The sequence below is a fragment of the Agelaius tricolor genome, unplaced genomic scaffold (genome assembly GCF_023055355.1).
Source record: "Agelaius tricolor isolate 1412-34295 unplaced genomic scaffold, bAgeTri1.0.p SCAF_53, whole genome shotgun sequence".
Classification (NCBI taxonomy): domain Eukaryota; kingdom Metazoa; phylum Chordata; class Aves; order Passeriformes; family Icteridae; genus Agelaius; species Agelaius tricolor.
The window spans coordinates 1,212,305-1,233,120 of NW_027269313.1; the positions used below are offsets into that span (position 1 = coordinate 1,212,305).

Here is a 20,816-nt window from a genome sequence, read left to right on the forward strand (position 1 = left end):
AGGAGCTGGTATGGTTTGCCTTCTATATTGATTTTGCTTTCTGCTTAGCAACAGGATCTCATGTGGGTTATATAAAAACACAAAACCACCCAATAATAGGATTCAGGATAACCTTTTCTGGAAATATTGCTGGTATTAATCTTGGATGGAACTGTTTTACCTTGGTAGATTTGAACAATAAAATACAGAAGTATCTGATCTATGGGGAGCTAACTGGGAGTGCTTGCTTGCATCTAAACAAAGGCTTTGATTTTAATGTGACTAAATACATCTTTATGTGACATCTGTTCAAACACATCAGGAGCAACTGAAGACAAAGGAAATGGGTTGATGGAAAGCAGCTTAGATAAAAGCAGGCTGTCCATGATACCTTATTGCAGAGAATGGGGCTTGTTAAGTTCTGTAAAATTCCAAGAAACCCCAAGTATTTCTATTTATGTAGGTCCATTCAATTCCCCAGCAAATTATGGTGGGATACCTTTTGTTCTGCACTCAGTCTGGTGGCTTTTGCAGGACTACTGAAACATTTGTGTGAGATGACTGAAATTTGAAATGCATGTGCTTTGATTTTCCTAACCTTTTACATCTCTTTTCTGATGATACTCGAGTGACTGTATTCCCCAGAAAGGACATTTTTGCCTGTGGCTAGACACCATCATCTTGGAAGATGCTTAATGTTTTCAACTGTCACTGGAATTAATTTTAGCTTGTTGGGAGCTGAATTTTCTCTGCTTACATGGTTGGCTTTGTTTGTCCTGCAAGGTCCTCCCCAATCCTTTGGCTCTGTGCTCTGCCTGAATTGTCTTTTCCTAGAGGAAAGGATGACAGATTGCTCTTCCCTGGATCCAGCAGTGGCAGCTGGGGAAATTCCAACATGTCTTTTGTATGCAGGAGGAATACATTTCTGTGATTGTTTGGCATAAGAAAGGTGATTTGGGGAATGGTCTTTTAGACATACACACTTCTTCTTCTTTTGGGGCTTTCCTCAAATACAGGATGAGATTAAAACATCCAGTGTCACATGAAACTGCTACTTTTGTAGGTGACAAAGGAAATATTTCTTAAATAACTGGCAGACACTGTGTGGAATGTAACATTAAAAAAAAAGAACAAACAAACCCAAAGAGATGGGTTCAGGTTACGCAGTAAATTCAGAAATGCCAGTACATGTGTCTAGGGGTAATTCTCCTGCTAAAGCATGCAGCACCTCCTTTTGAACCCCACCAACACTGTTCACTGCTTCTTGGACAGCTCCTGGTTCTGCTTTGCTTGTGGGGGATTTAATCCCTTCCATGTGGCAGCACAGGATGCTGAGACACTACAGATGGGGAAAGGGTCTCGTGTCTCCTCTTGGCTCCCCTGCCTTTCATTGCAAATGTTATAAATCCCAAATCTCAACAGGCACATTACCTTTGTGATGATTTATAGATGCTGATGACACATTGCAGTGGGCTGACCCCAGCCAGCATCCAAGCATCCACCCTGCCTTTCACTCATTCCCTTTTGCTGGGGAGGAAAAAATTCAAAGGGAGGCGAAGAGAGTCACGGGTTGAGATAATGGAGTTTATTAAGCAACACAAAAGCTGCCCATGTAATCAAAGAAAAAGAAAGGATTCATTCAGTACATCCCACTGGCAGGCAGATGTCCAGCTGCTTCCTGGGAAGCAGAGCCTCAGCTTGATTAATGGCCACTTGCAAAGACAAATGCCATAATCACCAACATCCCATCTTCCTCCTCCTTTCCCTGAGCTTTTATGCTGAGCCTGACATCACACAGCATGGGATAGCCCCAGGGTCAGCTTGAATATCTCCATGTCCCCTCCTAACTTCCATCCCACTCCCAGACTGCTTGCTTTGGGACAGGGTGGAGGAAAGAGAGAGGAAACCTCAATGTGGGGTGAGCAGCACAGCTCACAGTAAATGCATCACACACACGGTGCTGTGAGGGAAATGACTTCCATCCCAGCCAGATGGAAACTAAAAAAGCCTTTCCCTTCAGCCTTTCACCCCTTCAACCCTCCATTTCTGACTCTACCTCCTCCCACCCAAGCAAAGTGAAGCAATGAGGAATGAGGACTGTCACCAGCTCATAACATTCCCTCTGACACTCCTTTCTCCTCACACTTCCTTTCTACTCCAGCACAGGCCCTTTCCCTGGGCTGCAGCCCCCTCAGGTAAGCCCATGCCGGGGTCCTCTCCATGAGCTCCTGGCTGAGAATGAACCCCTGCACAGGTCCCTGTCCCCACACCAAAATATTCCTCACACCAAAATATTCCCCACACCAGAACAAAAGTAATGCCATCACAACACCAACAAAAGTGGCCAATTTACAAACATGATAAAACTCCAGTGCTGGGCCCCTCACAACATTGCAACAGTAAAACATTCCCCACAGTTATTCCACTGTTCTGGCTGTCTCCAGTCCAAGTTCGGTTCACTGACTCTCCCAATTGCTTGTCTTTATCTTAAATCCCTGACCAGGTCCTTCCTATTCCTAACTGGAAGGGAAAAGCAGATCCAGGTGCCATCTTCTTATTCTTCCTACTAGGCAGGAGGAGGGCATGAGAAAGTGAGATGGTGGAGCAAACTCTACACTGAAAGGCTAAGCAAAAATTGCAGGGAAGACAGCTGCTCAGAAGGGGTCCCTTCTTCTGTATTTATTGATGGCATGGATCCCTGCCTCAACCATGCCCTTCTAACGGTGCTGAATGCTGAGAAAGACACAGCCAAGTCCCAACAGAGTGGTGAGGAGACTTCTCAGAAGACCTCTTGGTTTCAGAAGTCTCCCTGAGATCAGCAGGGCCAGGGCATCTCCATTTGCTGTGGAACAGGGCGCTTAGTCACAGGATCATGTATTGCAGCCCACAAAGTGGGAAGCACAGGTTTTCCTTCTTATCTCTGCTTCTCACCATCCTACCCTTATTTTCAAGCAGTAATAAATTATTGTCAATTAAATTGAATTAGTTAAATGAAATTAATTTCCCTCAAGTCGTATCTGTTTAGCCTGCAACACTAATTGGCAAGTAGAGATCTCCCTGTCCTTATCTCAACCCATGAGCTGCTGCTGTTGCTTATTTCTTTCCTACCACCCTCTGGAGAAGGATGAGGGAGAAAGCAGCAGGGTGGAGGCCTGGCAGGCAGTCCTGGCCATCCCACCACACATATGAAGGCATTTAATAACTTTGTACCATCAGCACTTAATACTCTTTTAATTTAGGGTGGCTCCTTGGGTTTTTGTTGTCACTTTGGGCTTATATTTCCTGTGGTGCAGAAGGTTTTTGAAAACGCCTCTAGAAAATCCCCTGGGGAAAGGATTCAGCAGTGGAACAGATGCAGAGCCCAGCGCAGCAAGATCCAGGCATCTTTTTTAATGGGATGAGTTTACATGATATAAAAAAACCCCAAACTTGGCATTCCTTTCTGGGTCCAGGAAAAGTCTCTGTTGAGGAGACAGTGGAACCTGGAGGTCCTGGATGAACCTTCCATGGGACAGAGTTGGATGGAGGGGTGCATGACCATGCACTGTGGAAAACCTCTGAATTTGCTGCTGCATCTTTGAAGCATTTTCTAAAATGCATACCCTACCCTTAAAAATTGTGTTTGCTTTGGCTGCCACAGGACTGGTAAAAATGCTTCCAGCCACATCCATGACACACAAACAGAAGGACTGGTTTTGTGTGTTTATCAGTTTTGGACGGGGCCGAGTGATTTACTTTGAAATGCCATTGCTTTACTGCAGCTAAACCTGGACTCAAAGAATATTTAAAGAAATATTTTCCAGCTGTCGCTGGTACCTCAATAGCCCAAACTCTTGCACCTTTGAAGGCAGATTGTAAAAATTTGATGGAAAGCAGCACTTGAGTTATTAGATAAAGGTAAACAGGCAGCCCTTGGAAGCATCCAAAAGCATCAAAAAGCACCCAAAATCATGATGTATGGCCACGTGTCACCCAGCACGACAGGCTGTGTAGCACAGACATTTGAGATACTGCCCCAAGGAGCAGCAAAACCCAGGCACAGGCCTGGCTTATCTGCAGCCTGACGCTGTATTGGCCAAACCAAGATGGGGATGTTTTAATTTCAGTATAAGGATGCTTAGACTTATTCCTCATTGGGATTATACAAGTCAAAGTCCTTTAAGCTGTGGGATGATGAGGAGAGGAATTTTATGCTCTATGAAGAAATTAGACCAATTTTAAGCAAGTTTAGGGATGTAGCTGAGTGGTGGGCTTGGCAGTGCTGGGCTGGACTTAAGGGTCTTTTCCAACATTGGTCACCCTGTTCCATTCTGTGATTCTTTTCTCTTGTCTGTGTATATTATAGACCCAGTACTGGCTTTGGTAAGGAGCACTGGCAATTTAGTTTCTCCCATTTTTCTTCAGCAGGACTAGCTTTCCTGAAAGAAAACAAGAAAGCTTTCCTCAACAAGAAAGCTTTCCTGAAATTTTAACCTAAAATAATATTTTTTTTTTACCCACTCATTACTTAAAAAAAAAAAAAAAGAAAGAGAGAGAGAAAAGGACAAGATATTTTTTAAATGTAGGTTTTTATATAGCTCTGAATGGGGTTTAATCCATTTTTCCATGTATTTTTTCTCTTCTCTCATGTATTCATGCTCTTTGTTCTTTCCGGTCCTTTCTGTTTCATCCTACTTGAAATGGAACATGAGGAGGAAGAACACAGCATAAGAGCCATTTAAAATAATTAATCAATGTACTTAGTCTTCTAAAAATACTCATACAAAACCACCCCCTTAAAAAATAAACATGTAACTAAAACAGTAATTTTGAAATCTCAGAAATGTTTTCAACAAGGCTAAATATTAATTACGCTGTTATTAAAATAAATCAACAACGGATTTGTGAATATATTCATCCTTCTATAGGGATTTATTGAAGATCTTGCAAGCGAGTAGAATAAAATCATTACCATGAATAAAATAGTATTACTAATGTAACACATGTATGAAGAAATTTAAAACGTCAGGTTTGCAGGTACAGGTGATAAAATGTTTCCTCAAAATATTTCCTTTAAAATAAAAATTAAAATAAAACAAATAAAAAATAAAATAAATAAAAATAAAACAAATAAAAATAAAAATAAAAATTTTCCTTAAAATATTTCCTTTCTTTGTTCACTTCTATCAAGATTAAAAAAAAAAAATGCAAGCCCCAGTAATACGCAGTAATACCTCTTTCTATTGCCGTCAGTAAAACACTTGAGTTGGACTTTGTCCTTACCTAGTAGGGAGATTATTACCATTTCCCTGAGGGCATCCACCTCTCCTACAGTCCCACCTATGCCTTTTCCCAGGGCTTTTTTGCTCGGGTTGGCTTTGTAGAGCAAACAGACCCATCCAGGTTGTTCCCCAAACGCTTCCTGCTGGCCCCAGGTGGCTCCTGGTGTCACTGGGGCCCCTGTTCAACCACGTGTATGGCCAGGAGGGCATGTTTGTGTTTCATTTGTACAGACATGATTAGCTCCTTCCCAGGGCTTGTCTGCTGTAAAACTGGAAATGTGTCATGGGCTATTACCCAAGCAAATGTAATGCCCCCAGAATAAATATGCCCCGCGAGCTCACAGGCTGTAATTGATGGAAAAACAGGTGTTCCCCCTTATCCTCTGTGATTGCCTGCACATATGGCCTCTTTTATGCCATCCTCCAATGGCTTTGTAATGCTGGCTCCTGCAGAAAAAGAAATAGTGTTACTGTAAAAGAGTGGGTTTCAAGAGTGTTCTTCGGTCCACAGCCAAATTAAATACAAGCAGCACAGCCCTTTTTAGTATTTAACTAATTAAAACTGCAGCAGCCACCACAAGCACTTCAGGCATCAAACTGCATTTCCAGCTACTCTTGTTTTAAAATGTGGTGCTCTGACTTTGCAAATTAAAGCTACATATAACACAAATTCCCATTTGAATGGTGTTAACATCCTTAAATTGGACCCTCCAAATAGAAACAGTAAAATAATATCAACTCCTGGTTGATTTTATACATCACAGGCTGAAGTTTTGTGTTGGAAAAAAACATTTAGCTCCCAACAGCTGTGTAAGACCTACTGGCCTTGTGGTTTTAAAACCATGAAGATTTTGGAATGAGGCACAGGCAGAAATGCCAATGGTCCCTTTATATAACAGATTTTTGACAAGATTTCAAATTATTTTCTCCTGGGTGAATGCACTTGCAGGAAAAATAAAAGAAGAAAGGTGGCTGAACAGCTGGAGGGCCACCCTTAAGAGGTGAAGGCTGGTGATACCCAGCAGCCAAAATTCCTTAGTCTAGGACTGGGCTGAATGTTGATCCCTGTGCTTTGATCTGTCCCCCCAGCATGAGTCTCTGTCTCTGCATCACTCTTCCTGTCACAGCAAGGCTTGCAGTGGACAGAAAAAATCTCTGCTTCAGTTGTCTGTGGTGGTAGAAGAGTCAAGACCTGGTTTTATCTCTCCCTGTCAACCCAGCAGTGTGTGCAGGGACTCAGTAATATGTTCAGGATTTGCTCCTCCTGCTCCCTAAACACACCTATTTTGGTTTCTCACAGAGAGGGTTTGTTGTTTACCCATCAAGAAATACCAGTATTTTAACCCAAATTCAGCCTACATATTGAAAGCAAGCTCCGTGGGTAGACAAAATATGCTTGGCTTGATCTTACAAAATCAAATGGGCTGATCAAGATATGACATCAGAGATGAATCTCCTGTCTGGCTTTTACATTGTCACTATCTAAAAGGAAATGTCATTACATAATACCTTTCTTCATCCAAAATATACTTGCAACAAAACAAGATGATAAAACAGTGGCATCCTCCTGAACCCCTTTGAATTTTCTGCAGATAAACATGGTGCTTTTACCTGCCTTTCATTTTCCTTATGTCCTGCTCCTGTTTATCTCTGCTCTTTCCTTCATTGCCTCAGCAAGACAGTCGCTCCTCTTGTACAAGGTGCACAAAGAAGAAGAAGAAGAAGAAATGCATCTTTCTCACTTTATCCCTTCCTGGGGTACTTTCATTTCTGTGACAGATTTCTCAATTCACAGCTTGCAGAGTTTCATGCCTGTGCTGCTCACTCTGTAACAGACAAATTTCACAGAGCTGTGGCCACTATTCAGAGCTGCTGAAGCTCCTGAACTCCTCCAGCTTTCTCCATTGCACAGTTCTGACTAAAGGGATGGGTTTGTTGGACATCAGTGTGGACGTGGTGAAGCCACAGGGCTTCACCAGCTGCAGAGAGTGATGCTCCCCACACCAGGAACAGATGCCTGGTGAGGTGCCATGGCAGCCAGCAGAGAGCTGGGCTCCAGATTATGGACTTGAACTTTGAATAAGGATTACCAGGCTTAAATAAGTTATGTCTACTAACAAGCAAGGAAATGGGGTGCTGTGTGTGAGTACCTGGCTTTTCAAAACCAGCCTGTCTCCCTTTTTCATGGACAAGTCTTTGGAGGATCAGAAATGTGGGTACAAAAACACAGCTACAGCCTTAAATACTTGCATGCCTTTTGACAATAAGGGAGAAAACCCCACTCAGGTAAACTCCTGGCCCTTGTAACTTAGGATTTCATCCTCAGTGTTCCATGCTGTATTGGTGGATATCTTACCTATGTGCAAGGAATATTTTGCACTAGGTCTACAAGGGTATATTTCTGTTTGGGGAATGTAATGATTCCCACTGGAAAAAAAAAACAAACAACTCTGCACCAGGTTTTTATTGGGATGTGGATCCCCTGGAACCAGATCTACCTTGAATTCCATGTTAAAAAGAAGAAATAATATTTTCATAACCAACCTTGTTTCAGATCTTACACTCAGATAGAATACCACTGGGTGCAGTAGGGACTAAATAAATATTTCACTGATAAACAACAAGCCTAAATTGTTTATGAAGCATAAAACAATTATCTTTGACTCCACCTGATGCTGCTGAGCAAGCTGTTCCTATTTAATGTGCTATTATTAGATGGGAATTTAGTGCATTGGACAGCATCTTTCCTGAATGAATGACATAACCAAGTCCATGTGGCACAGACTCCTTCTCCAGCACAATTCAGTACTCTGTACACAGCCCACCATCCTGCATGGAAGGATTTCTTAAAAACCAAACACATGTGAATGAATTTATCATTTAGAAAAGAGTGCCTAGACTTTCAAAACACTCCTGTGGATGTAGATATTCTAACTACTACTTAAAGACTTGAGGATATAAATTGTCATTATATGTACATGCAACTCTGATTTAATTTCTGTATGGAGGCAATATTTCTGCAGAGTTCCTTAACACAAAATGCAGCAAAGAAGCCATGCCAGTTTGCAGGGTCAGTGATGAGGAATGAGAGGTAAAAAAGCAGTTTGTGTTACCACTGGTGGTAACACTCATACAGGAAAAACCCACATGGAATCAGAAATTGCTTGGCGAGGTGGCCACATTTAAATAAAGCCTCAGAAACAACTCTAAAAATGGAACAGAGGGATCTTTGAGGCATCTGTCCAGGAAAGTGAAGAAATTATATTTTTGGCAGTGAGCACTGAGAAAACCATGCAGAGAATAAAATAAATTAAAATGAATGGGAACCACGTGCCCTGGTTCCTGCCTTGGCTTTGGTGAACCTTGCCCTGTTGTTACACCACGTTGCAGAAAGCAAACGTGGGTGAGCAAGAGGATGGTGTTCCAGTGCCATTTTATCAGTGTCCTATCCTATATCAATATTTATTGATATTCTCTTGGCATTTCTAGTATACTCACTACACACTCACCTCTTCCCCCTCTCGGGATCCATTCATATTCCTGTTTTTTGAGGCTCCTACTCTTACAGCTGGCAGAGCAGTGGCAGTGATTGCAGCCCCCTGATCCCTGTGGGTCCATGGAGATGGCCAGAACCATATCCACTCTCGTGGTGATGCCTGGGAATGAGATGTCAGACACTGAAGCAATGATCTTTTAAAATATTTTCCTCTCCTCATCGTTTTATATTTATGTTTTGGTTATTTTCCCATTTTAGAAGCCAGTAAAGAGCAAGGCAGGCATATCTGTCACTCCATAATAAATGGAAGGAAGCACAGTATTGGAGCACAGATCTAAAACCAGCTTGCTGAAATTTACAGTTAAAAAGTTGGAAGAATCAAGACATGAAATACAGTGCACCATAAAGTGAAGATGCTAAAAGGTTCAGTTTCAGAGGGAAAGGGCATTTAGAGAACATCGGGAAAGTTTTAGAAGCATTTCCTAGCAGGTGAAAAGACAATGAAAAGGTAGAGGGAATGTTAAATAAAACTGAAGGGGCTGGGGAAATGCAGATGCAAAATGAAAATGTGTAAATAACTGTTTAACAAATTAAAGTAATTGCTGAAAAAGTGCAACATGCAGACCACTGGATGCGATTAAAAGAAAAAAAAATTGAAATTATTCTTAAACGAGAAATTGTACAAAATTAATAACTTTATTCGAGGATAAACATATTTGCCCACCATCACCGGGATGGGCAGGGTGCCCATTAATGCAGCACGTCTGTGGTGTGCCAGAGGTGTCGGGGGACAATGCGCGGAAATCGCGCTGTGCCGCCCGGAGGGTCCCGGGTTAGGAACCCAATTGATCAAAAAAATGCCAAATTCACCTCGCTCTGCCCTCGCACCGAGGCGAGAGGGGGCAGAAAACCCACCCGCGACGGGATGGGTGCGAGGGGCGGGCGGGGTCCGCGCTTCTGCCTCACCTCGGCTCGGGCTCGGTCTCACCGATCACCTGCGATAATGGAAACGATCGCGCACCGGCACGGACCGACCCTCGCGGACCAGACCCCGCATCCCCCGTCCCGCCGAGCCGCTGCCCCCCCGCCATCCCCCTCCCGTGCCCCGGGGCCCGCCGGGCTTCGCCCCCGCGCCCCCGCCTCCATCCCGTTCCCTTCCGCGCCCCCCCCGGGAATCACCCCCCCCGGCCCGGGGGCCAGGTACACTTGACGTCAGGATGGCTGTCGTCGTTTTGACGTGTAAACACTCATTTCCATTCCGGCTCCGGAGGGTCTGTGTGCCTCGGGCAGCCGCGCCGGCAGGCAGGCAGGCAGGGCTCCGCTCCGCGCTATCGCGTAGCAACGCGGCGCCGCATCCCGCATCCCGCATCCCTCATCCCGCATCCCGCATCCCTCATCCCGCATCCCGCGTCCCGCGGCCATGCCCGGGCGGCGCTGGGCCGGCCGGTGCGCGGCCCTGGCCGTGCTCCTGGCAGCCTACTCCCTGCCCCGAGGAGGCAGCGCCGGGCGGCTCTTCCTCAACGAGTGGGCAGCGGAGATCCCGGCCGGCCCCGACGCTGCCAGAGCCATCGCGGACGAGCTGGACTACGACCTGGTGGGGCAGGTACGGCCGGGCGGGGGACACCCGCAAGATGCTCCGCGACGGGGCTCCTTTCCCATCCCGCGAGCATCATTCCCTCCCCGCTCCCTCAAACTTGCGCCCGGCTGCCGCCCGCGGGGCTCCGGGGAGTTTTAAAGCTCCCAGTCTCCCACCGCAGCCTCCCAGGGTCCAGGGGCCGGCCAGGGACGGCTCTCTTGGAGGGGACGGGGCAGAGCGACTCGGCTCTTCTCAGAGGAGCGGGCGGGGACCTCCGGCTCTCCTTGACGGGAGCGGGCAGGGCGCTCCCGCTCTCCTTGGCGGGACTGGGCAGGGTCGGGCGGGACTGGGCAGGGTCCGGCTCTCCCTGGAGGGGTCCGGGCAGGGCAGCGGGCTCTCCCTGAGGAGACCGGACAGAGTCAGCCAGGGCACCCCGCTCCTCCTGACGAGACCGGCCGTGCACCCCGCAGTGCCACAGGGCACCGGGCAGGGCTCTCCCCCGGCAGTTCGGGCAAGAGGAGGAAGGCGCGGGCGGTGTCCGCTGCGACCCCGCTCCGCCTCCGCCCCGCCGGCTCCATCGCCATCGCGGGGCTTCTCTCCAGCCATCCCTCGGGCGCTTTTTTGGGATGCCGTGACGTCAGCGTTGTCAGGGATGAGTAACCGCCGTGAGGGAGCAGCTTCTCCTCACCTCCCGGCGAGGGTCCTGTGCCGGGCACGGCGTCCCCCAGCGCTGGGACCCTGCTGTCCCCGGCCCGGCGCCGTGGTCGGGGTCGCGGCCAGCCCCCCTCCGTGTCCCCGATGCTGCCTGGGGGCTGCCAGCCCCTCTGGCCGCCTGCCCAGCCCCGCTTTAGGGCACGGCCGCGTTCAACGCACTCCCAAATCCCTTAGGTGTGATCCCAGCTACGCGAAATTGTATCCCACCTACGCGTGATGGCACCTGTGCGTGTTTGGTCCTGCTGCCCTTGTAGCCGGCACATTTGCCCCCACAGCTGTCAAAGAGCCCGTCCTTAGCAGAGTGGGGTATTCAAAGCCAGCGGGGTGGTCATGGTTTGCCCGGTGGCCGGGTGGCTGCTGAGCGAGTGAAAATGCTGCTACAGTGGGTACCTGAACAACCCAGCCCCGCAGTGAGGTGTCTGAAGCCATGCAAAGCTTTTCACACCTGTGCAGCTGAAACGCAGGAAAAGCAGATGAAACTGGTGATGTGGCCTTGCCGAGGTGAGTCCGTGAGTACAGTGGTCATTAGTGCAAGCGCTGTGTAACTTGAGTCCTGCAGCTGTAATGACTGCACTTGAGTGGCCCAAATGAAATTACTCCCCCGGCTTCTTCTAGCAGCACACAGGCTGAGAGATGCACTTGTTACTGGAAGAGTGTTTCCTTGTTTGGATTAAAAATACCTACGGGCTAGCTTCTTTCTCTTTTGTCTTTAAGGCAGCGTGAACTCTTTCAGGTTTTGATTGTTGGTACTTGCTCACAGTGGGGAAATACTTCCTGATAATTAAAGCACGCCTGTGTCTTACAGATTGGGTCACTGAAAAACCACTACTTATTCAGGCATAAGAGTCACCCAAGACGGTCCCGAAGAAGTGCTATTCATATCACTAAGAGACTTTCTGATGATGAGCGGGTAAGTGTTAAATTTATTCTTTTTTAAAAATTTTTTTTACATTCTGTCTCCTTACCGCTAGCTTCATAAAGAGGTCATAGGCAGGCCTTCCTCATTTTGCAAGTCTAATATATTCAGCCATCCATCCTCCTGCTGAATAATACTTAACTATTCTGTCATTCACAGGCAGAGTCTGACCCTCCCTTACCACATATTTTACAAGAGCTTTCCAAATTAAGATTTAAGATGTGCAGCACCGGAATTTCAGATGTTGATGTGCCACTGAAGAAAATGTGAACAGGGAACCAAGGGGGTGGATTCAAAGTAAAAATCCATAGATGCATTAAGTTTAATTAGGCCACGTCTGTGCAATTACCATGTGAATTAGGTTTGATTTAAAGTGACTGAATATTAAGTAAAAAAAAAAGAGAAGCAGGGATAAAGGGCTGATGTTCTGCTGGATTGGCTTCTACAACAAGCTAAAATCCCTTTTCAAAAGATCCATCACACATTCCAGACTTGCATTCTTTTGTTACAATGATCTGCCACTGCAATCAGAGAACAGGCAAACTGGAGAGGGGTCTAAGGTACAACCCACTGGTGAAGCAGACCCCTCGTTTGTCCGGCTTTATTTCGGAGAGAAGCATTTCTGTTTGCAACCATAATGAAAAACTGAGGTGCATGACAAATTTAAAGAGCAGACCAGAAAGCTGTCAGTCTCTCTTACAAACTATTTTCTGGGAAATGTCACAACAACAACACTTGATTTTAAGATCAGCATTGTTGCAACAATCATTGTGACAATATGAGCTGTCCAAACCATGAAGTAACCTAGTTGTCAAAACCAGCAAATTATCATATAAGGACAAATCACTGCAGAATGAGTAATCTTCTATCTGGAGGTTTCAGATGCAAATGTCAACTAGGAGGAAATATTCTGTGTGGCAAGACAGGGTGTTTGTTTTGCCTGTTTTTTTTTTTTTCACAAGTGTACAATCTCATCTATTTCCTTGCAAGCAGGAATGGGTCTAACAGTTAAAGCTGAAATAATCCTAAATTGGGGATGTTCAAACCTGCAGATTCAGTCTAAACTAATTTATGCCTATATGACCACATGTTTCGTGCCATTGTAATACAGTGTTCAGGACCAGAGTTTTGGGTGTAGTCTCTCTCTTTTTTGGGCTTACTGCATCAAATGAATCTGTTACACAGGGAAGAATGAGAGTGTTCAATGCATCACGTCCTAAAATTGTAGCAGAATGGAAGTGATTGTGTCATATTGCTACCAGACATTATTGCATCCTTGCATTCTTAGATTCAAACTGCTGCAGGTGATTTGCTAAATTTACTCCAATTTCCATTTTATTTACCATCCAGTATGCAAATTAATTCCGTGGATAAATGAGATGTAATTATGCATTATGTAAGTGTATAAACACAAAGCAATCATGTAATGCTGTGTAGTTACACAGGGACCTTTGCACTGAGGAGCTGCTCTTGTTCAGCAGCAGCCTACTTAGAAAGATTTAGATTCAACCTTTAAAAAAAGAGAGAAAAGGGAATCCTGTTTTTGTTTGTATAATGCCTTCATGAATTTTACGGTATGTTAAGTGTGAAAGTTGTGGTAAAACTTGGCTCTAATCTGAATATTTATATGCTTCCTATAGTGTTTGTTGTAAAACAGATAAAGGCTGTGAATTGAAGGGATATAATTATCTGGTTACCTACCTTCTTCTAGTATTTGCACTAGTTTACAAATCTACTTTCTTGCAAGTAGATTTGAATTGAGAATTTTTTTTTACTGCTTTATGTATCAGTGATTGGAGATTTGGCATGGGGCCTTCAGGTTTTGCTGGAGAAGGATGGTTGGAACCTCACCCAGTTGCTGAGTGACAAATGTTTTGCTTGTTTGCCTGACATATGTGCTTGGGAGTTTCAGCTCATTTCCCTTCAGTGCACTTGCTCCCCGTGAAAAGAAATAACAAGTGTGGAAGTTGTCAACTGCTAATTACTGTTGGGTGGTGAAGAGGTCAAGCTTTGCTGTGGGCAGGGAAGAGAGATAGAGGTAATTACTCCAATGTGTGCACAAGTATGTATGGCCAGAGATATCAAGAGAGCAGTTTAAAATACCCACACTTGCATGGGTATATTCATCCTCTATGACCAAGGTTTGTAGGGGGTTTAGGACTAAATATATAGCAAAGAGAATCATAAACATGCCTAATGCAGATACCATTTTAGAGGATTTATGTTCTTGTAGTGAATTTTCATTAGGCTTTCATTACAAAATTGCATTTTAATCAAATCATACTTCTTAATCATAACTTCTGAGTCACTATTATCTCATATATGGTGATAGATGTCAGGATCATAAAGCTGCTCAATGACAGGAGATAAAAGGAACAGAATCTATTCAGAGCTTGAAAGTAAAAGATTAGATCCAAGGCACCCTCCATAAGAGGCTTGTCACAGGATCTTGGCAATCTTACTGAACTTGAGTTTTCTTTGCCTGCTTGGAATTTGGGATGAAAAGGACCAACAATATCTGCGTCAGAGGGATCACACAAGGACCAACTAATAATGTTTTATTCCCTTTCCAAAAAGAGCACACAGCACAGAGAGAGGCATCATCATCATCAGGATTTCGTCTGAACTGGGTTCAGTAATGCATTCAAGGGCAGTACACATTTAAAATACAACCTAGTGCCTTAGAGACTGCTGTGTCTGTGCACAAAGCCTGTGCAACTCGTTTGAAGCTTTATCAAAGCACACTGAAGCATTTTGGCTTTCAGTTGCCCTAAGTGGAATTATGCTGGTGATGAAGTTAGTCTAATATTCATAGCTTGCTAATTGACCACTTTTCAAAACACCGCTAGGAAGGAGACTTGGAGGTCCAGCTGGTCTGTGAGTAACAGCATCATCATTATTGCTAGACTAAAGCCAGAGACAATCTTTCTTCTTGCCTTTTCACTCCCAACAGAGAGTGAATAAATGATAAGTAGGAGAAAGAAGCAGGCCGTGGTTTTCCTTGTTTCAGTAAGCACCATTGCTTAGATGACCTTCTAGCCATACTAAACAGTTTTATTTGATGTAAAAACCTGTCTTGTGTCACTCACATGAATTCCTTGCTAACTTGTATTTAATGATTTACTGTGAATTGATTCTACAGTATTGTGATTTCACCAAGTTCTCTCCCCTAAATCTCACTGCACTACAGTTTAAATAATCCTCTTCTCTGTACTGAATGCTGCTCATTTTGCTTTAGGCACCAAAATCTCTCTGTGTGACGAAAGCCTTTATACTCCAGGTTAAGAAAGTCCCAAACTGAAGAGGTTCACTTATCATATTTTTACAAATACTTGCAGGTGTCATGGGCAGAGCAGCAGTATGAAAAAAAGCGAACTAAGCGTGCCGCCGTGAGAGATTCAGCAGAGAGACTTTTCAACGACCCTATGTGGAATCAGCAGTGGTACCTGGTAAGAATTTGTTGCCCTGTGGAGCTGGAGAAGGTGGTAGTGCCACCAGCTGCACTATTTTACCAGTATCAGAGTGACTGCACTGAGGGGAATAAATGAAGAGTCCCTTTCGTTAGCATGTACTGCAAAAATGAGTGATCTCTGTAAACAGCATTTTCAGACAACCTTCTCTCTTCTGTGGAATACCACTTCTACAGAGTTTCTAGATGCCAATCCAGCTGCTATTTACTATGGGGGAGGGGGATGATATCACAAATTGTAAGCAGTTAAAAACCACTTTAATGATAATTTAAAAATATTTGTGGGTTTTTTCTGTAAGAAGTCCATTACCATATCTGAAGCTGGCCATCTATTTATTTATTAAAATTAGTAGTGCAGAATACATATACTAGATGAAAACAAAAGCATCTGCATGCATGTGACAAGCACCTTCAGCTATATGGACTAGGATTTATATGTTAGAGGGTCTCTAAATCTTGCTCACCTGCTCAAAACCTCAGGGAAAAAAATTTCCTGAGCTCCACAGCTTCTGTCTGCATGTGTCAATTGAGAAATACAGTTGATCATTTAGATTTTACATGGTTTCTTCCAAGAGCCTGTGTTTCCATTGTGCATCTAGCTGTACCTTCAGTCTAGGATTCATTGCTTTTACTCAGAATAGAGATGGGATTAAAGGTGGGTATAACAAATCAGAAAGAAAGGTCAAGCACAAATGGGGCCTGAGTGGCTGGAAATACTTTTCCTCAGTTCATCTTAGAGAAATAAATACGAAAATCTAGGCTACTTTCCTTCTTTTGAGCTAGGGAAGATGAATTATAAACCACATAGCATAAAATATTTCCATGAAGATTCCTGCAGACATTTTTTGAACAGAAAAAATATTGTTATCTGAAAGAATTTAGCTTTTCTTTGCTCCAGAATGTCTGTTTGCTTCCTTGCCTGTAACCAAAAAAGCCAAAGGACATTTCCAAGATGTGTATATTAGAAAATACACAAACACACACATGATTCATAAAAGCAGTCAGGGGAAAAAAATCCTGGCAATGTTCTGCTCTCCAGGAGATTTAGTTTCTTTTCCCACCTATTTATGGTTTTCGCTATTTTTCCCTCTAGTTTTCACACATGAGAAACAAAAACATACTGTTTATCCTTGTTTGCAATGAACATTGAATTTCTCTGATTAAATGCATAAAAGTGTTAGACATTTTCTTCAAAAATATATTCCTTGCCTTGTAGTGAATAACTGACTATTACCTTATGTTTTGACTTGATGGCAACAGTTTTAGCTCTATCCTGTGTACCTTCACACATCACCAGGAAAAAAATATTATTTGATGGATTCAAGAGAACAAAGCTTGAAATCTCAAATAATTTCCTGAATGGAAGCAGTCAGGTACAGATAGCAAAATATGAAAGAAATTTCATCCCCATAACAAATTTCTTTTCCTAAACCTTGCATTTTATGCAGTATTTCTTTGGAAACAAAGACATACAGAAAACCTGCCATCAGCTAACGTAATTGTGCACAGAGAAACAGAAAGAAAGTGCTTATTTTTACATCTCTGCTTTTATGGTGGCTGTAAGCATGTTTTCTAAATTAGATGTATGTACTGCTCCTTTAGCATTAGAGGGGGAAAATGACCCACTCAGGAGATACTCTTCAAAAAACTTGCTGCAGAAGAGAAGGCTATACATGATTCATACTTCCAGCTGATTTACCACAGGAACACCAATGAGGGTAGTAAAGAGAAAATTGTGATTCAGCACAGTTGTTCCCAACCAAACGACTACCTTAATTGTTTTACCCATTAATTATTTTGCTCTGGCTAACTTTAACATCCAAGGAGAAAATACACTTGGAGGAAATCCAGCTCATTGCACTGCGGGCACTGTCTTGGCTCCTCATCAAATGGAAAGAACAAACATTAGCAGGTCTGATTATTAACCCAGTGTTCCAAGGTCCATCAGTGCATCCCCACCACTCCTTTCAGTTTCTGCTGCCTACTTATCAAAAATACAAGGCGCTTTTTTGTTCTGCAGTGGTCTTCAGGGATATTCGAGCAGTGGGGTAAATCTTTCAGTCCCACAAGTATTTGATGAAATTAATTTTTGGTTTGTATTTGCAAAATTTGAGTGAAGTTCTGGCTGAGATTGTTTACAGCATCTTTAGAATACGACTTTGGATCTGTTTGGTGATATAAATGGATAAAATGTTGATATATTTTAATCCATTTTGTCCCACAGCAAGATACAAGAATTACTCCATCCCTGCCCAAACTGGATCTCCATGTTATTCCTGTGTGGCAGAAAGGATTCACAGGCAAGGGAGTTGTTATCACAGTCCTGGACGATGGATTGGAGTGGAATCACACTGACATCTATGCTAACTATGTGAGTTTGAGCATTAGAATGCTGTGGAATAGATTAACCAGTTGTAATTTGGATAAACAGACACTCTTCCCCAGCTCATTGTCTGTTCTGTAAGTCAGCTCCTGCAGTACAGAGACTGGAATACTTGCCTTAGGCATGATTTGGAGCCTGGTCTGTGTCACAGGAAGCTGAATGTCACTTAGCAATGGTAGTGGGGTGGGTATTTTGTTGTTTTGTTTTTCCTGCAGTAGATTTAATTCCCAGACACATTTGTATATAGTGGTTTAATGATAAATTATTAAAGCTCCATGAAAAAGTTATGGAATTGTTAATGGCCATCAAATTCTACCAGCTTGATTGCTGCCAATATGAGGCACATCAAGTAAATAAATACAGACTCTAGAACCCATTTTTTTAGCAATTTAGAAATGCCTTTCCCAGTTGTCTGAATTAATTCTGCTTTTTTTTTAACATGTAGGACCCAAAGGCAAGCTACGATTTCAACGACAATGATCATGATCCCTTCCCTAGATATGACCCAACAAATGAAAACAAGTGAGTAGCTTCACAGCTGTCTCAAGAGAACAACACATTACAGTGTTAGTTTGTGTGTTAGAAGACACAAGCGGAGAAATTTCTGTGTAGGTGTCCTGTGGCAATTATTTTATAAGAGGAAGAATTTGTGTAACAGAATCACTGCATGGTTGAGCTTGGAAGGGACCTCTGAAGGTCATCTGCTCAAGCAGGGAGCTTTGGAGGCTGCTGCCCAGCATGATCAGGATGGCTTTTGAATATTTCCAAGGAGAGAGAGGCCACAGCCTCCCTGGGCAACCTGTGGCAGTGCTCAGTTGCCCACAATGTAAAGAATCACTATTGGATGTTCAGAAGGAGCCTCCTGTGTTCCAGTTTACAGGAGCATTCTCACAACATTGATAAAATTCCTAGGTGAAGAACTTCATAATTGTAATGTCCCTGTGATGTCCTGAATTTTTTCATGCCATGTGTAAGGTGCTGAGGTATTTCTGCAAGGTGAAGGGAATAATCTATTCTTGTGTCTCAGTGTGTTTCTGGAATGATACCTCCCAAAGTATATTTTTACTTCAATTCTCTGCTTTGCACTGGGAATTAAAAAAAACAAAACAAAACAAAAAGTGTCTCTTGATGGGTCTGTCAGACCTGGGCACGTCCCTCACCATCATGGTCCAGTTATGGATTTTGTACATAAGAAAGAGAATAGGAGGGATCTCCCTAGAAGATGGTACACAAAACAGTCAATTTCTTAAACAAATTAGGATGCCACTACTCAGTACAGGTAGCAAGAAACTGATGCATTGGTTCCCTGTTTCCTATCAGACAATACCGTAGCATTCACAACATAAATCATTGCATGAGGGAAAAAAAGAAAGATCAGTCTGAGGATAATATAACCACGAATAAGACATTTGAAAAATGGTATTTCTACTTTGTTACAGTGTTATTTTAGAGAAAGAAGCCATTATCCTCTTGTTATGATGTCATTATCTCTTAAATCTACCTGTATTGTCTCTAATCTTTATTAATAAGTAAATGGAATTCAGTCCAGAAGCATTGAAGCATGTCACTGAATAACAATCTGTAGCATTACATAATACAATGCTCTTACCTTGAGACTTATGGGAAGGATTTCTGTATTGAGGAATTAGAATCACCCATGGAAAAAAAAAACAATTGCATAGAAAAGAGTTTGCTACAAGAAAAAACAGGGACACTTTAAAGGCTCACTTTCTGAAATCCTAAATAAATGCTGTGATTTAGAAAAGACATATCTAAATGTGTGATTAAAAAATATTTGTATCATATTTCTGTCTGAGGACAAATTTTTTAGCTCCATAATTTTATGCCATTTTTTCACTCTACTAAAATACTGATATCTGCAGTGAGATTAAAGAAAGCATTTTTCATCTCATGGAAATGTTCCTTTGAGCATTAAGTAGGTAAAATTATATTTAATGAAGCTTAGAAGAAGTAAGTATTTTTGTGTCATGTAGATACAACTCAAAAGCTCTTCAATAACTGCATACTGCATTAATTGAAAGGAAGAATTTGAACAAATCAAGGTCCTTGACGAGTCTTTCTGTACAATGCAACAAAGCTGTTATGATGTGCTCTTTATTCTTTCTGTATTTATTCAGGCATGGGACACGGTGTGCAGGGGAAATTGCCATGCAAGCCAACAACAGAAAATGTGGAGTTGGAGTAGCCTACAACTCCAGGGTTGGAGGTAAGGAGAAAAAAATAATTAGATGTCTAATATGAATGGAAACAAGGCAGATGCTGAGCGTTGCCAGATACCATTAATCTGAAATATGAATGATTGGTCATTCTCAGAAAACATTTATCTTGCAGTACTATAAGCTTCAAAATCCTGTCTGGCAACAGTGCTGAGTGACACCGGTACACGACAGGATTTCTTTAATGAAGTCTGGAATTGGGTTATGAATAGATAGATAGGTAGAATATGTAACACCAGCAGCAATAGTCTAGGTAGGGTGATGATGATTATGATGATAGTAATAAAATGAGTAATCATAAAATTCAGAATATTAAAAACAATAATATTAACAACAACAACAACAATAATAGCAACAACTTATAATTTACCTAGAGTTTAGACAGTATCTTTTAAGGAATGAAGGACTAATTATTTTTTATTATTTATCCAGGGAAGGAGAGGGATTCAGTAGACTGAAAATAGGAGTACACAAAATTATACCCATCGATATTTGCAGCATATTGTTTCCATTTACACAATCACATTCAAAAGGTCATGTCAGTCAAGTCATGCAAACTGCTGTCCTTTTTGTTTCAACACCATCCTTCTCTACTGTCACCACGAGTTAAATTTGAAAACAAGTAAAGTCTTTCTTGCCCACCAATCAATATCGTTGTTTTGCTTTTTAATCAGTGACTCAATCTGCTAGTTGTTCGTGAAATAATCATGATGCAAGTATCAGTTGCAAGTGGTTATTTAGCTCAGAGGAAGTTATTTGTACAGTCCTCCTTTTTGCATTATTCC

General features: G+C 42.8%; 1 protein-coding gene and 1 long non-coding RNA gene across 3 annotated transcripts in view; one reads left to right on the forward strand and one right to left on the reverse strand.

Moving 5' to 3' along the window:
* Positions 1-1,545: 1,545 nt before the first annotated feature.
* On the reverse strand, positions 1,546-9,811 carry LOC139604573 (uncharacterized). 2 transcript variants are annotated; one of them, XR_011684010.1, is made up of 4 exons: positions 9,461-9,811; positions 8,750-8,896; positions 6,852-7,066; positions 1,546-5,687 (listed from the first exon to the last, which is right to left on the reverse strand). It is a non-coding gene; the product is annotated as an uncharacterized lncRNA (long non-coding RNA). The 2 variants fall into 2 exon arrangements; XR_011684009.1 differs by having other exon boundaries at positions 8,750-9,809.
* A 161-nt stretch (positions 9,812-9,972) lies between these two features.
* The window catches only part of PCSK1 (proprotein convertase subtilisin/kexin type 1), a 28,308-nt gene continuing 17,464 nt past the window's right edge, over positions 9,973-20,816 (forward strand). The window contains exons 1-6 of the mRNA XM_071455697.1: positions 9,973-10,339; positions 11,832-11,936; positions 15,281-15,391; positions 17,636-17,782; positions 18,240-18,316; positions 19,933-20,021. Coding sequence (XP_071311798.1) covers positions 10,157-10,339; positions 11,832-11,936; positions 15,281-15,391; positions 17,636-17,782; positions 18,240-18,316; positions 19,933-20,021 — 712 coding nt within the window. The 5' untranslated portion in view covers positions 9,973-10,156. The remainder of the gene's footprint in view (positions 10,340-11,831; positions 11,937-15,280; positions 15,392-17,635; positions 17,783-18,239; positions 18,317-19,932; positions 20,022-20,816) is intronic.